This window comes from Mustela nivalis (assembly GCF_964662115.1).
Source record: "Mustela nivalis genome assembly, chromosome: 18".
Classification (NCBI taxonomy): Eukaryota; Metazoa; Chordata; class Mammalia; order Carnivora; family Mustelidae; genus Mustela; species Mustela nivalis.
Window position 1 is genome coordinate 17,205,118 of NC_139037.1, and position 17,192 is coordinate 17,222,309.

At 44.5% G+C, this 17,192-nt stretch overlaps 1 protein-coding gene across 7 annotated transcripts in view; it reads right to left on the reverse strand.

The window, feature by feature from the left end:
* The window catches only part of SLC7A6 (solute carrier family 7 member 6), a 34,832-nt gene extending 18,511 nt beyond the window's left edge, over nt 1–16,321 (reverse strand). For 2 of the 7 annotated variants that reach the window (XR_014305810.1, XM_082711741.1), the window contains exons 1-2: nt 15,635–16,301; nt 4,432–4,984 (exon numbers count right to left, since the gene is read on the reverse strand). Coding sequence is in view for 4 of the 7 variants with exons in the window: in XM_082711741.1 (XP_082567867.1) it covers nt 4,432–4,948 (517 nt within the window). In the remaining 3 variants the exon portion in view is untranslated. Of the gene's footprint in view, nt 1–4,431; nt 4,985–12,168; nt 12,221–13,582; nt 13,711–15,634 lie in introns of those variants that run through there. The other 5 variants (XR_014305811.1, XM_082711740.1, XM_082711743.1 and 2 more) reach the window with 5 other exon arrangements.
* Between the last annotated feature and the right edge of the window lie 871 nt (nt 16,322–17,192).

Below are 17,192 nucleotides of genomic sequence, written 5' to 3' on the forward strand. Positions count from 1 at the left end.
AATCTGGGCCCAAGGTTGCCAGAACTTTTGATTTTTCAACAGAAAAGTCCTGGTTTTCAAACGTTGGCAAGTAATTCAAAATTGCTTACAACACTAGGACAAACAAATATATCTGTGGGTCAAGTTTGGCCCATAGGCCACCAGCTTGCAGCTCTGACCTGCAGTTGTTATATGAAGAACGTCTGGGCCCTTCCTTCTAGAATTAAACTTTGATTATCTAGCTTGCATGGCTATAATTTCCATAGACAATCTTACAAAAAACAACCTGAACTCTTCTTAATTTCAAGACTAACTCAATTTCCTATCTTACCGAAATTTCTCAGTGGATTCAGCGCAGATTTTGTGGTTTTTACCCCTAATTATGACCTAACTGGTTTCTTCCAACTTTGTCTCTTAAGACTACTGCTACCCCTGCCCAAAGAAACTTCCTTCAACACATGATGCATCAGCCCGATTCTTCACCCTAACAAGAAGAAAAACAAGGTGAACCCTAAAGTCTTGTCAGTTAGGACAGGACACGTTTTTTGTTGTTGCTGTTTTGCATTTAAAGATTTTACTTGTTTCTTTGACAGAGAGAGATCACAAGTAGGCAGAGAGAGGTGGGGAAGCAGCCTCTATGCTGAGCAGAGAGCCTGATGCGGGGCTCGATCCCAGGACCCTGAGATCAGGACCTGAGCTGAAGGCAGAGGCTTAACCCACTGAGCCACCCAGGTGCCCCAGGACAGGACATGGTTTTATGATTTAAGCCCATATCTGACAAGTTCCTACCGGCAGGCATGCATTATGGAAAAGCCTGGGCTTCTGGGATAGGGGCTTGAAGGAATTCTGATGATGAGTAATCTGGATAAAAGTACACTTGAATGAAAGAAGTTACAGATACACCATGACTGCACTTCTAAGAGGTGAGGTCTCCCCTCCAATCAAAAGAACAGTTCTAGCCAAAAAAAAAAAAAAAAAAAAAAAAAAAGCAGTTCCTGGTATGGGAATGGACTTTGTAAGGACAAAAGAACAAATACAATAGAAAAAATCATAAAGGAAAAAAGATTTCCCAAATAAAAATCTTTTGTACATGAAAATTATACATAGAGATGTCCTTTGACTTCGTTATCTTTGGAATTCACCCTAAGGCCATCACGAGAGCAACTGCACAGGGACTCTTAAGTGCTTAGGTAAAAGCACACCCTCACAAAACCTTCTAGAAGAAAACTGGAGGGGCGCCTGGGTGGCTCAGTGGGTTAAAGCCTCTGCCTTCAGCTCAGGTCATGATCCCAGGGTCCTGGAATTGAGCCCCGCATCGGGCTCTCTGCTCAGCGGAGAGCCCGCTTCCTCCTCTCTCTCTGCCTGCCTCTCTGCCTACTTGTGACCTCTGTCTGTCAAATAAATAAATAAATCTTAAAAAAAAAAAAAAGAAAGAAAACTGGATAGCACATGAAGAATCTTAAAACAATTTATTTCTTCAGACACAGGTATTTCTCCTGTATAATTAATTCTATCCTACAGAAAAAAGGTGCAGAGACTCTGAATCTTTATATACAAAGACTCCCACAGTAATATTGTTTATAATAATACAGAGCATTTATTCTATGCCAGACACAGAGAAGTACTGTATATGTATTGATTCATTTATTCCTCATGACAATCCTTTTAGTAAGTACAAGTGATATTTCCACTTTCAAGTGAGAAGACCAAGGCAACAGTTTAATTCCTTCAAGGTAAACAGCTGGAAAAACAGCTGGTAAAGCTAGAATCAGTCCTGGTCTGGCATGGGAGCCCATGATCTTAACCACTATACCACACTGCCAGGAAACTACTTCTGTGTCCCTAAACCATGTTTTCTAAGAATATTTGATGAAAGGGATTAAATATTAAAATTTTAAAAGTATTATACAAACCAGAGAGAGTATGATCTCAAGAGTACTTTTTTTAAAAAAATGAGATAAGGGGCACTGGGTGGCTCAGTCGTTAAGCATTTGCCTTAGACTTGGGTCATGATCCTAGGGTCCTGGGATGGAGTTCTGCATCAGGTTTCCTGCTCAGCAGGAAACTTGCTTCTCCTTCCCATTCCCCCTGCTTGTGTCTCTGTCAAATAAATAAATAAGGGGCGCCTGGGTGGCTCAGTGGGTTGAGCCCCTGCCTTCAGCTCGGGTCATGATCCAAAGGTCCTAGGATCGAGCCCTGCATCAGGCTCTCTGCTTCCCCCTCTCTCTCTGCCTGCCTCTCTGCCTACTTGTGATCTCTCTGTTAAATAAATAAAAATCTTAAAAAAAAATAAATAACATCTTTATAAAAAAATGTATAAAAAATGAGATAAGCACAGGAAAAAAAAACATTAGAAGGTATTTCACACAATTAGTAGCAATAGTTCTCTGGGAGTTAAAATTATGGGTGGAGATGCCTGGGTGGCTCAGTGGGTTAAGCATCTGCCTTCAGCTCAGGTCATGATCCCAGCATCTTGGGACTGAGTCCCACATGGAGCTCCTTGCTCAGTGGGGAGCCTGCTTCTCCCTCTGCCTACTGCTCCCGCTGCTTGTGCTCTCTCTCTGACAAATAAATAAATAAAAATCTTTTTAAAAAAATAATAAAATAATAAAAAAATTAATTATAGGTGATTTTTCTTTTCTCCATTTTTTTGCGTTTTCAAAGTGCCTATAATGTCTATGTATTACCTTCAAATAATAGTAATAATAATAAAAGGATACTAGTTTAAAAAATGTTTCTTTGAAGAACATTCCAAAAAACATGATGTACTAAACTTAAAAAGCAGAATATAAAGTTATATGCAAAGTATGATGCCAGTTCTATAAAAGAATAAAATGGAGACATGATTTAATTATTAAGGGTGTTCATCTTTTGGTGGTACATTATGGGTGATTTGAGGATAAGTTCATCTCCCTAATGAACACATTTCATAATCAAAAAATTCTTCTTTTTTTAGAAAACTCAGTCAGGCCAGAGTTCCCATGGCCAGACCCTAACACACATACAGCTGAGTACCCACCTTCCCCTGTCCTGGGGCTACATGTTGAGGGGTTCCCTTTAACATTTGTCTTTAACAAATTCCTTAAAGTCAGGAACCACAGTGTACCATACAATCCTTTTTTGCTAACTCCAAGGTACTCTCAGTCTATTTTTAACACTGTGGATAAACTACATATACTGCCAAAGCTTTTGCAAGCAGAGATATGGAAAGAACAGAGTATAATTAAGTGCTCCTGGCAGCACAGAGCTAAGGAACACAGGGAATTCTGCGCCACTTCTCAGCTAAAACACTAGCCCTACAAGACTGGGTAAATTCATAGCAATCTTCTCTCCTTTTCAGCAATTTCACACAGAATCCCTCCTGACCACTTCATGAGAGAAAAAGGAAAATAAAGAGGGATCAACTGGGATCTCCTGGGTTCTGACCTCAGAAACCCAAATATAGGGCATCTGGGTAGCTCAGCTGGTTAAGTGTCTGTCTTTGGTTCAGGTCACAATCCTGGGGTTCCTGGATTGAGTCCCACATCGGGCTTCCTGCTCAGCAGAGAGTCGGTTTCTCTCTCTAGGCTTCCCCCTGTTCATGATCTCCCTCCTTCTCTCTCTCCCTGCCTCTCTTGCACCCTCTTCCAAATAAATAAATAAAATCTTTTTTAAAAAAGAAAACTCAAACGCCAGTGAGAAAAAGCCATTTTGGTGTGGTGCCTGCTGCTTAGAATGGGCTACAAAGAGTGGCAGTGGCAGGAAACAGTGGTCCTGTAGGCTGAGGGTAACACCTTGGGACCCCAACAGTCTAGAGAAGTCTCTTTCCTCAGACTCTAAACTGGTTTAAACTGGGAAGTAAAGTAACTTATTTTTGAGAAGCAGGATAAAGTCCTCAGCACTGATAGATTTTTCTGGGTTAAGTTACAACTAGTGATGTTGACTCCAATCAAAACATCTGATAAGACAAAAGTAAGACATGCACCAACCTGTCGTATAGACTGTGGAACAGAACTCGAAGAGTCAAGACAGAAGGAATGTGAGGTACCAAGAGTCACAAAAAGACTCAAACTTCTCTCATCCCTAACCTTTACCCTTACTTATCTCTCAGGGTTAAATGACTTTGGTGAGATTACTTCTTCAAAAGGTAAGATACAGGGCGCCTGGGTGGCTCAGTCAGTTAAGCATCTGGGTCACGATCCCAGGGTCTTGCGACTGAGTCCCACATTGGCCCCCTGCTCAGCAGGGAATCTGCCTCTCCCTCTTCCTGTCCCTCTCCCTCCATGCCCCTGCCCAGTTTCTCTCTCTTAAATAAATAAAATCTTTAAAAAGAAAAAAAGAGACAAAAGGTAAGATGCCTCTCTTCCCCCTCCTCCCAAAAGCAAAATATGGTGTTTGAGTATCAGGTACCACTACCATTATCAAAGGAACCCACACCCTCAAACATAGTCCCCCACTAAACCCCAGACTTACATATGCAAGCAGCAGCAAGGAGACGACAGGCCAGGTACGGGGGATCACAGGTAGGGAACGAGGGCTGGATGATGTAGTTGGCGAAGGTGATGGCAATGATGGCCTGACTGGTGGGCTCAACAATTAGCAAGGAGGCCCACAGGCGGATGAAGGCAATGAAGCCCCCAAAGGCCTCTAGAATATAAGCATAGCTGGCCCCAGACTTCGTGATGGTGGTCCCCAGCTCTGCATAGCAAAGGGCACCAACAACAGAGAAAAGCCCACCAATGGCCCATACGACCAATGACAACCCATAGGAGGCAGTGTATACCAGCACGCCCTTGGGTGAGACAAAGATTCCTGAGCCGATCATGTTGCCCACCACCAAGCTGACCCCATTCAACAGCGAGATCTCCTTTTTTAGCTGCATAGTTTCTGCAGCCTGTTGAGGCTTCATGTTGACATCTTCCCTGGGCTGGCTGGCCTCTGGAATAAGATGGTAGGCTGGTGGGGGGCTCTCCAGTTCCCTGGATTCCATGGCAAATGTTTCCTTCACACCCGTGTTTACTGTGGCCTGGCAAAGAATACCAAAGAATATAAGCATGTTAGTTAAGGGCAGAAGCTGGTGAGTTTCTGGTTTAGTCTGGCAAAGCCAACCTCTTATATACGAACAGCATGCCTTACCTACAGACTTAAATATAATGAGGTTGTATCCGTTTCCACCACAGGACACAGAGAAATAAATGGAGGTAGGCAGATAAATAGTGCTCCCAAGAGAACTGTAAGAGCTCAGCTGATGGCAACTTCCAACAATAGAGAGTTGGAAGTTGGCTTAACACAGAGGGTAGGCTGGCATTGGGTTTATCCATAGCATGGATTCTCCCTGAGGTGTACTTTTGGTCTGACTGTCCCATTTTATTTATTTATTTATAGGTTTTATTTATTTATTTGACAGAGATCACAAGTAGGCAGAGAGATAGGTAGAGGGAGGGGGGAAGCAGGCCCCCCGACGAGCAGAGAGCCCGATAAGGCACTTGATCACAGGACCCTGAGATTATGACCTGAGCCAAAGGCAGAGGCTTAATCCTCTGAGCCGCCCAGGTGGCCAATGGTCTTACCATTTTAAAACCTACAAACCTGTAAAGACCAGACTCTCACTACCAGGTTCACAGCCCTAGTTAGCCTGATAGATCTCTCACTGCCCATACCCACTCACCTCCCCCAAACATAAACAGGAACTTCTACAGTATCCAGCAACATGTGGACAAGTCTGTAACTACTCTGAGGCCGGCAAAGAACACCAGCAGGTGGCAAGAAAGGCTAGGAAGATGCGAAGACCAGAGCCGATGCAAAGACTTGAACAAACAAAGGACCTTCATGAAAATACACACCTGTGTGTTGCTGTGTCTACAACATCAGTCATATTTCCTACATTGCTGCTTGTCCATTCAACACATCTCTTTTTCCAAAGTGCCCAGAAAAGAGAGAGAATATAATTAAGACCCAATGGAGAAAGAACATCCAGAGGGCACCCTAACATGAGGCTTGACTGCTATAAATTTCTTTGTTTTCCTCCTTAGCATGCCCCTCGCTACAATCTGGGGTTGCAAAGAGATTCTCCCAGAACAGGACCCAGAAACTGTGACACCCAGTCAGAGTTATGTGGCTTCTCTTATCCACAGACCTGGCATTAGAAGGCATCCCATAGGGAGATGGCACATACCCCTACTTTTGGTTTAGAGTTGAGCCAGTCCAGAAACCTCAAAGAAGTTAGATTCCACAACAACTTATATATGAAGAACCCAGAATCTGTCAGAGGAAAACACACACCTTCCCGAATCTGCACTCAGCATGAACTTCTCCTGCTCCCAATCCCTGTGCCCCAGTAATCAGGAAGTCAGATCACCTACTTACTCCCACTTCATCTTCTGGATAAAGGATTCCTGTAAGCCATACTATTCCCACCCAAGAATCAGTCTTTTAAGGTCACAGAGATAACTTCAGAGATAGGAATGAGATCAGTACATCATCTTCCCAGAAGCCTCTCATCTGCTCAATAAAGATAGAAGTGCCAGAAACTTAGCTCACGGAGCTCAGAGTGAGGGAATAGCCACTCAAGAGTAAGCAGTTCTCAGGGAAAAGTTCAGTCTCCACAGCTCTATCCAAAACTCCTGCCTTACCTGTCCCGGTCCCCTGCCAGGGTCTGTACTGGAGATAAGTGAAAACACTCCTCTGGGGGCACTAGCAAGCCTTCCCTCACTCCCAGCCTACCTCTGCTTAGATAAGACCTGGCTTTAAGGCACACCACTCTTCCTTTTGCTCTTGGCACCAAGCCATGCAGATTTTCCTATGCAGGCACAGGCGTGTGGGTACATACTTGTTTTCACGTGTCCGCCAGATGAGCCAAAGCAACCATGAAAACAAACTTGGAAATAGCAGAGGAGACTATATTCTCACATGAGTCAGGTGCAGACCTAGATTGCCTTTTTCCACCCAACTCAACAGAGAGGCGAGCAGAGAAACCTGGCCCCAGAGACTACTTCAGGTTCCCCTCTATTGAGTCAGACCCTAGCTAAATGGGCAGAGGAGGCTGGGGCTCCCACATATTCTTTTTGGATCTCTGATACCGGAGTATGGGTTTTCTACACATCAAACAATTTGGCAACACCAGACAATTTAACTCAATCCTGATGATGAGGGAGCAGAAGGCAAGCTGAGGACAAAGCACAAGCTGACACCCCACAACCCCCACCCCTAAGGTGGGATATATGTGACATTCCTCAGCACTCCTGACTGTCCTGAAGCTAAGGGAAGGAAAAACAAATGGTTAATTTATAGAGATTATAGTTCTGCAGGACAGGAGTTGACAAATGTCTTAGTGATTTACAAGAAAAAAGCATTCTTATCAATAACCTAACTTCCAGAAAGAAAGGTAGATAAAATTAAGAGTCCTTATGACTTGAGGCAGGCAGAGTATAATGTTCACCCAGGGCAGCTCTTTCTGCCCAAGGACCCTGTCCCCATGCATTAATAAAACCAGCATTTTGCACCAAAGATGTCTCAAGAATTCTTTCTTGGCTGCTGGCTCCAGACCTCACCCCACCAAACCTCACCTATATTCCAAAACTGCATCACTGACACTATTGACCTAGAGCTCCCTCCGGTTAAGGGCTCAGTCCCACAAAACTGCCCCCTTTTCAGATGCCAAATACAAGCACAGGTTGTTATCAGGGCTTCCAACTGATTGGCTATAAACTGGAGGGTCCCACTACCCCATCCTTGGGTTCAATTAATTTGCTAGAATGGCTCACAGAACTCAAGAAAACAGTTTACTCACTAGATTACCAGTTTATTATAAAAGGATATTACTCAGGAACAGCCAGATGGAAAAGATGCATAGGGCAAGGCATAAGGGAAGGGGAGTGGAGTATACCATACGCTCTCTGGACAAGTTGCTCACCCAGCACCTCTACCTGTTCACCAACCCGAAAGCTCTCCAAACTCTGTCCTTTTTGGGTTTTTATGGAGGCTTCATTACAAAGGCATGACTAATTAAAATCATTGGCCATTAGTGACAGATTCAATCTCTAGCCCCTCTCTCCCTTCCCCCTTCTCCCTGTACTGAAAGCTTGAACCACTTAATCACACAGTTGGTTCCTCTAGCAACTAGCCCCCATCCTCAGAAGATCTGGATGCTTTCCAAAAATCACCTCATTAACAAAAACTGAGAGGCAGGTTGAAAGGGGTTTGTTATATAAATAACAAAAGACATCCATTTCACTTTCATTGCCCTGGAGCTATTTCAGGAATTGAGAGCAAAAGCAAATATTATAACAGAAAATGCCCCTATGGCTCTTATATAGGAAATTATAGGAACTGTGTCTAGAAACAGTGGATGAAGACCACATACTTATTAATTCATAATATCACAGGGAAGGAGAGAAATTCATCTCACAGGAAAATAAAATTAGTATAAAATGGAATTGCCTTGGCTTCTAACTATCCATGTAGGATACAGAAAGCTGGGAAAAGCATCATTCCAACTCCAATGACAAGAGAAAAACAAATAATCTACAAAACCATAATTTTTCTTGAAGCCATCAGAGAACTGAGGTTACAGGACAACCTACTGGACTGAAATTTAAGGTAAAACAGGCACCTTCCTGTAGAGATGCAAGCTCTGGTTCACCTGTGGCACAGGGAGAATGATGCGACCAACATGTAGGCAAATAAGAAGACCTCAGGTACAATTTAATGAATTACTAAAGGTCTTGTGTGGGTTAGCAAGAGCATAGACAGTCAGAGGTTTTTCTCCACAGACCTCAGAGGATTGGATGTTCATAAAAAATACTAGGCAGTTCAGCTTGGGTCATGATCTCAGGGTCCTGGGATCAAGCCCCAGATGGAGCTCTCTGCTCTGCTTCTGCCTGCCTCTGCTTACTTGTGATCTCTCTCTCTGTCAAATAAATAAATAAAATATTAAAAAAAAAAAAATACTAGGTAGGAGACCAGAGACTGCTTCTCAGTAGTGCTAGCCTAGAGAAGAAAAGCAATCAGTACTATGGGAAAAATGCAAAGGTCTTTTCTAAAGAATAAAAATTTACACCCTTGGGGAAAGGGTGGCAAACTCTGTCCTTTCCAAGGCAGCTGGGGCAGAGTAAAAAAAAAAATAAAACAACCCTTATGCCTGGAGGAAAGAGGAAATTCTGACCCGGACCATCAGAAATGTTCTACCTCTGAGGCCAGAGGAAGATCACTAGAAAGATCTTCACCCCTCTTCCCCCCAGACCCAGAAAAACAGGGCCTGCCTAACACTGAGGCTGAACCAAGACAACAAGAGAATCCCTGCTCCCCACCAACAGGTAAGCAAGCATCCAGCAACAAAAGAAAGACCTAAAGTTGAGGGTAAAGCATAAACATTGAGGAAAAGCCCTCCCTCCAGCAAACCCATCCTAAACCTAGGAATTTGAAGCTCCCATGTGCATCTAAGGTAACCATAACAACAAAACCCAAATCCAACTCATCTCCTAACCGACTGGAACTCCCACTCTAATAGCCTACAAAAGAAGAGATGTACCCAGAATAAATACTTGCCTCACTCTCTACTGTTTTAAGTCCTATATCTAGCAATCAGTAACAAATTACAAGCAACACAACAAAAAGCAAGAGAAACAACCTACTATCAAGAAGCAAAGTAATCAGGGGCACATGGGTATTTAAAAAAAAAATACTTTTTGGAAAAAAAAAATTGGGGGGGTGGCTATTTTTATTTGCTTTAGAATATAATCGCCTGCCTCAAGTAAAAATAGTAGCGATGAATTGTGGATTTATAGCACATATAAAAGTAAAATATAGGTGGGGAGCCTGGGTGGCTCAGTTGGTTGAGTATCTGCCTTCTGCTTTGGGTTAGGGTCATCATCCCAGGGTTCTGGGATTGACCTGGATCTGGTCCCTGCTCAGTGGGGAGGCTGCTTCTCCCTCTTCCTCTGCTCTCTGCCGCTCACACTCTCCTCTCTCTCTGTCTTGTTTCCTCTCTCAGATAAATAAATAAAATCATTTTTAAAAAATCACAGCATAGAAAATACAGTCAATAATATTGTAATGCAGTGTATGGTGACAGATGGTAACTAGACTTCTCATGGTGAGCATGTATGGAATTGTGGAATCACTATGTTGTACATCTGAAACTAATATAACATTGCGCATCAAATATACTCAAATAATAAAAAAATTTTAAGAAGGCAGAAAAAAAGAACACAAGCAACAAATAGAAAACAGAAAACAACTAGCAAAATGAAAGATTTTAATCCAGCCATCCCAATAATAACATGAAATGGAAATGATCTAAACATACCAATTAAGAGACAGCACTGACAGTTACATTAAAATGCAAAACCCAACATGTAGTCTACGAGAAACCAGCTTTAAATATAAAGACACTGGAGGGCGGCTGGGTGGCTCAGTAGGTTATAGGTATAAAAAGATAGGTAAAGCTATGGTGAGTGCTGTGAAGTGTATAAACCTGGTGATTCACATACCTGTACTTCGGGGGATAAAAATATATTATATGTTTATAAAAAATAAAAAATTATTTAAAAGAAAGATAGGTTAAAGGTTATAGGTAAAAAGATAGGAAAAGATAGGAAAAAATAAACCATGCAAACACTGACTGAAAGTTGGAGTAGCTATTATTAACATTAGACTAAAAATAAACTTCAGAATTAGAAATATTGCTAGGGGCGATTCACAGACCTGTACCCTGGGGCTAATAATACATCATATGTTAATAAAAAAAATTTTTTTTAAGTAATATTGCTAGGGATAAAAAAGGACATTACATAATGATGAAGAGGTTAATTCACCAAGAAAACGATTCCAAATGTGTATTCCTCCAACAACATAGCTTCAAAATACATAAAATACATAAAGCAATATCATAGATCTGAAAAGAGAAATACACAAATCCACAGTTACATTTAGACTTCAAAGCACCTCTCTCAGCCAAAATAGAATACGTAGACATAAAATCAGCAAGATCTAGGGCCACCTGGCTGGCTCAGTCAGTAGAACATGAGACTCTTAATCTCAGACTCATGAGTTCAATCAAGCTCCATGTAGCGTGTGAGGGAAAAAAAAATCAGCAAGATCTAAAAGACCTGAAAATGGAATGTCCTAATATAACTCTTGTCTAAGTAATTATGTGAATTCTGAGTGGGAAAGAAAAAAAAAGAAAAAACTGGCAACTGCAATAGGTTTACCTCCACGCAGGAGAGCAGGACAGGATGGGGTGGGAGACAACCTTCTAAGCAGAAAAAACACCGCTTTGGGTCCCCAAGTTTCACAACAGAATAACAGCCCTATCTCTCAGCTGGTAGCAGAGCACTATTAGGAACCCTCCCCCAGGTGCTGCCTGAGGCCTTTAAGACCAATTCTAAGCTTCTTAGCAGGGCCTTATCACAGTGTCCCCCCACCCCCACCCCTGACCCCAAAGTCCCACCCAAGGTCCTGTCCCAATAAATTACTTGCAGTTTCCAGAACCTGGAGTAGTCCAGGGTTTCCAAAGTCCATCAGACAGACACATCTGTGTTCATACTGAGCTCTCTGCTTCTAACACTCTTCTTCTCCTACCTTTCCCCCATATATCTCCTTGTCCCCATAAAATTTTTAGTACATACTTCTGCTTCGCAGCTCCCTCATTTTGTCACATTTACGTAGCTTCAATCTCCCAACTAGTTTGTGAGTTCCTGATCTACTTTAATAACACCCAGTACAAGGCCTAGCACAGGCTCAGTACTCAGTCCATGATCACTAAATAAAATATACCAAGGACAGAATCGCTGAAAGAAAAAATACGCAACAAACCCTCCTGAAAGTCTAACACCTTGAGCCACTTGCTTGCCAGAACAATAAGCAAAAAAAGCCTTAAGTAAAGAGAAGTGATCAAACTTCAGTCTGAGACAGTGGTTCCCATCATTTTGTCAAAGTAGTTGTTCTTTAAATAACAGATGATAAGGAAAAAATTTTAACAAGCAACTATGACCACAATAATGGTTTTGAATTCATTTGCATTTAATTAGTCACCACTCTATCCACAGCAGTCCATACCTGTGTGAGATGCATTGTTTATCCTATCCCCACAGAACAGATTTGCAGACCTTCTGCAACAATGGGCTGAAAATCAAGGAGCTCCTAACTAAGCCACTATCTCCAACTCAGTAGCCTGGTATTTGGGGAAAAGAGTATGCAACAAAATCTTACCAAATCATCTTCTCTGAACTGGCTATCTTCCTGCCTTCAATTTTTATCCAACTGATAAGAGAAATCGGTATGTGAAGATCACACACAGTATGAGATTTTCAGTCTCTCTTTCTCTAAAATCACTATTGAAGACAATTTCCATTAAATCATTCAGTGTACCCGCTAAGTTTCTGTCTTGAAAAACTAGCATTAAACCCAGCCTGTAAGGACACAATGCAGCTTTCTAGTAGGTTTTCATCCTGTTTTACAGGCTCCTGCACCAGATAACAAAGGAACTCATAAGACTACTAACATTTCCTTATGAAAATTTAACCATGAAACTACCACATGCAATTTTCAGGGGGGAAAAGAAAGAAGAATTTTTCGAAGTTCAGTTACAAAGAATACTTTAAAAGCTGGATTTTAAAACTCTTTTATAGGGGCACTCAGGTGGCACAGTTGGTTAAATGTCTGACTCCTGATTTTGGCTCAGGTTATGATCTCAGGGTGATGGGACCGAGCCTCATACTGGGCTCTGTGCTCAACACAGAGTCTGCTTAAGACTTTCTTTCCCTCTGCCCCTCCTTCCATGCCCATGCTCTCTTTCTCTCTCAAAATAAATAAATAAATCTTTATTTATTTAAAGATTTCATTTATTTATTTGTCAGAGAGAGAGTGCCTGAGCACAAGCAGAGGGAGCAGCAGGCAGAGGAAGAAGCAGGCTCCCCACCTAGCAGGGAGCCTCACATGGGACTCAACCCAGAACCCTGGGATCATGACCCAAGCCAAAGGCGGAGACCTAACTGAGTCACCCAGGCATCCCAAATAAATAAATCTTCAGAGAAAAAAAAAAAAAAAAAAACTCTTTTATAATTGATAACTATGGGGGAAAATATTGTTGAGAAAAATACTAAAATCTCTACTGTGAAAACATAGATTCTTTATTTTCTAAGCTTTTCTGAGATTTATATATTCCCTCAATTAACAGGTGTTAATTTTTTAATGCTTAACTCTCCTTCTCTCTTTCTATATATATATATAGTACACTTATCAAATGAAAAAGTTATGTAACCCTAAATTTATCTCTTTACCTAAGATACCAGGAAACTCAATATCAAATTCAGCAATCAATCACAGTGAATAAATACCCTCACTTTCAGCAGTATGTGATATCTAGTCTTTTCCACTGACTCTGGTTTTCAATTTCTTTTTAACGACCTCACTGAAGTATCTTTAATTATAAACCACCACAAGTGCTCTTTAGAAAATGATAAAATTTAATATACAATTTTATATAATATAGTGTTACATAACTGTTAATTATACATGAGCCACTCTCATTAATAGCATCCTATTCATATGGTGCACAAATAACTGAAACTTCACAAAATGCAAAGATCCAAGATCTAATAGAGAACAGAGCAATAATATTCACCTGTGAGGAAATAAGCAAACATCACACTTTCATAAGCTGCCTCATCATAAATGGTCAGGTACTGAGAAGAAAATGGAAGTCTCCACAGCAAGGCCTAATTCCATTTGTCTGTCTTGGCCATTTAACCTCTGTAACAAAGAGTAAGAGGCAGCTTATCAAAAAAATGAATCTAGTAAGCAGCAGGATGATTTTTCCCTTTGTAAAATTAAAGTTTTACATGCGTGGCAGGGGCAGCACTCAATTACTGAGAAGTTCCATCACACCCACAGTGGACTGTATCTGAAGCGACCAGCCCACACGTGTCAGAGAACTAGCCCGGTCATCTCAAATCATTCATTTCTAGACGGCTGCTGCTCCCCAAGTCCCAGGTCCTGTAAGCCCTGTTTCGGTCACTATGGAGAAATGTATCCACGTCCTGGAGACTATAGCAGGAAATACACAGGACAGAGGTCAGGAAATTTCCTGTACCAAGAAGGGCCAAGGAGATCAGTCACATAACTGGTATTTACTTTTAGTCTGCAATAAAAATACACCCATCGCCAGACAGGGAAGAAGGAAGAAAGGGGAAAAAAATCGTGTTTGTGGCTTTCTGCTTATTTGTTAGGGCTGGGAAATCAAATATAAGAACTTGAATGGCAGGCTGAGAACAAAGTTGGGAAGCAAAAGCCATTAGCCCACAAGGGCACCTTCGTAATGTAGGCAGCCTGGGCAGTTTCCACCTAAAGGGCTTCACAGCAAGCAAAGAGAGACAAAATGAGCTCAGGAAGCACTCACAGACTTTCAAAAAGTCTGCTCCTCCCAGATCTTCAAATCAGAGAGCAGCTCTCAGAGAAGCACCAGATGGTGGAGCATTCTGCTACCACGATGCTAGATTTGCTGGCAGTGCTTTTTTTCCCCCTATCAAGGGCAGAGACCGAATTCTTTTGAACTGTGTCACGAAGCACACAGCCCAGTGCACACAAGGGGCACTCAAAAACATCTGTTAAATATTGATTCCCATTTATACTGACCATTACACAATGTGGTACCCAGACTGTTTGCTTAGTGCTTAGTGAAGAATTCTCAGAATGTTTTACAAATATCTCCTTCCATTTATAACATGAGATGACCAAACAAGGTGACAGGACATGAAGACACAAGAGAGAGCCATCAAAGCAGGAGCACACAATCCCCTGGCACCAACAGGCCAGGGCTGCAAGCCCCCGCCCTAGAGCCCATCTCGAAGCATCCCAGGAAGCCCTGATCCTGCCCCAGGGAGCCCTGCACGCTGTCCTTCTCACTTGCAGTTGCTCACAGCCCAGGTTCTCTTTCTCATCACACTCACCCTCCAGGATTTCCCAGTCTCTCACACAGCATCGCACTCTTATCACCAGTGTCCCTCACACTCTCAGCCTCTCCCGCACTTCTGGAGTCACTCTCACACTCAGATTCTCCCACCCTCAGGGTTTCTCTCTCTTTCTCGTTCTCTCTCTCTCTCTCTCTCTCACACACACACACACTCTCTCTCTCTCTCTCTCTCCCTCCCTCCCTCCCTCTCCCCCCACCCCCTTCTGGTCTAGGGCGCCTGTTCCTCTCTCATCACACCCAGAGTTTCCTTCACACCAAGGTGTCTCCCACAGTCATTTGCTCACTCAGGGTGTTTCTTGCACACTCACAAGTCACTCTCCGACTCGGGGGGGGGGGTCTCTCTCTCACACACACACCCCCACACATACACCCGTAGTTTTTCTCACACGCTCAGTCTTACACTCAGGGTTCCCCACACTCCTGGGGCCACCCTCACGCTCGCGGTCCCTCTCACACGCACAGCGTCACCCTCCCGCACGCTCTCGCCGCGGCGTGTCTCACGTGCGGCCGGCCCGCCCCGCGCCCGGCTTGGCGGGCCGGTAAGCTGCGGCGCAGCAAGAACGCTGCGGCGGCAGCGGCGGCGGCGGCGGCCGCGTGGAGCGTTCGGCCTCCAGGACGCGACCCCGGCCCCGGCCCCGGCCCCGATCCCGGCCCGGCCCCGGGCCCGGCCCCACTTCCCCCGCTCGCCCGCCCGCGGCCCGTTACCTCGCAGTAGCCAGGCGCCGACAGGATGCTCGCTCGCTCGACCGCCGCGGCCGCCGCGGCCGCCCAGACCCCGCCCCCGCCACGTCACGCGCCGCCGGATCGCGACAGCGCGCCCCGCGTCGGGACAGGACGCCTAGCTCCGCGTGGGGTTGGCTGGCAGCGGCGCTTCTGGGCTTCTGGGGCCGCCGTGGCCCGAGGGATCGGCCGGCCTGGCTCGGGAGTGCAGTCCCAGCGTCTGCGTGCTCTTGGCTGCCGGTGACCAGGGCCCGGCCACCCTCGCTCTAAATGGCCCGCACAGCCCGTTCCTTTGTGGCTCTTAGCCAAACAGCTTACACAAGAAGCTCTAAACAGCCTCCATGCCCCGTTCACCACCAGCGCCTCCGCTACGCACCTTAGGGACACAGACCTGGGACCTGTCCTCCCACATTCACAGCTCAGACCCGGCTCAAGTCCTCTGAGGCCTCCACAGACACAGGGACACGGCTGTGATTCCGTAGCGAACACCGCGCCCCTCCCCGCCCCGCCTTCCCGGGGCTCAGCTTTGAGGACATTTTTAGGTCCTCAACTTGTGTGACCCTACTGACACCCTCTGGGGGGAGGTGCACCCTCCTGTCTTCCTCTACCCCTGGCGCTCCTTCTCCTTTCCTTCTAGGGGCTCTTTTCATCTGTTAGCTCTGGGGCTCTTCTAGGGTCTTCTGACCTCATGGGCTGCTGAGCCCTCCCCCTTAGCTTCCTGTCCACAACCTCAAGCCATCTCCTGGGACATGGAGTCATTTCCCCCAGACACGTGTTTACAACTGCACACCCTCTAATTCCAGACCCACCATACCCAAACCCCTGCTCCCCATCACCCAGTGACAGGGCCAGAAATGGGCAGCACCATGGACCCTGCCTTCTCCTGCCTGGCCCTCCCAAGGACCTGCAACGTGTTCTCATGGTTTTCTTCACTCTAGCTCTAGTAGCCTCCCAATCCCTACCCTGTTTCTTCTAACCCATCCCCAGGAGGGGAATGACTTTGAATCTCCTCTGCCTAAAAACCCTTCCATTCTCCTACCTAAAGACCTGAGACAATGATCTTTGAAGAACCCTCACTGGTATGGCCCCCTTGTGCTCTCTCCTTAGAATACCCTCCCTAAGTGCGAATGAGAGTATGTATATATTTGGAGTCTTTAGAATCTGACCCTTTGACCCCTGAATCGTTCCTCTGTCTCCCTAGCCAGGCGGAAGAAGGACTCTCTGCTCACTTGTGTCACTCAATGGCAACTGGTCCACTTATCCCTGTAACAAACGCATACATGACCTGCCAGCATCCAGCTGTCTGGCTTTGCTGTCTCACACCCGGTTACAACCCACCATGAAAGCCCACTATGTAGCAAGCACTGATCAGATGTTCCCCAATACCATCCGTGTTCCTCAAGACCACCCGCAGGGTACATTTATTCAGCTCCATTCTTCAGATGAGCAAGCTGAGGCTCAGGGAGGTAAGGAGACTCCCCAGGCTACTTGCCTGGAGCTGGTAAAGGTCATATTTGAACCCCAGTTGGCTGGTGTTAAAGCC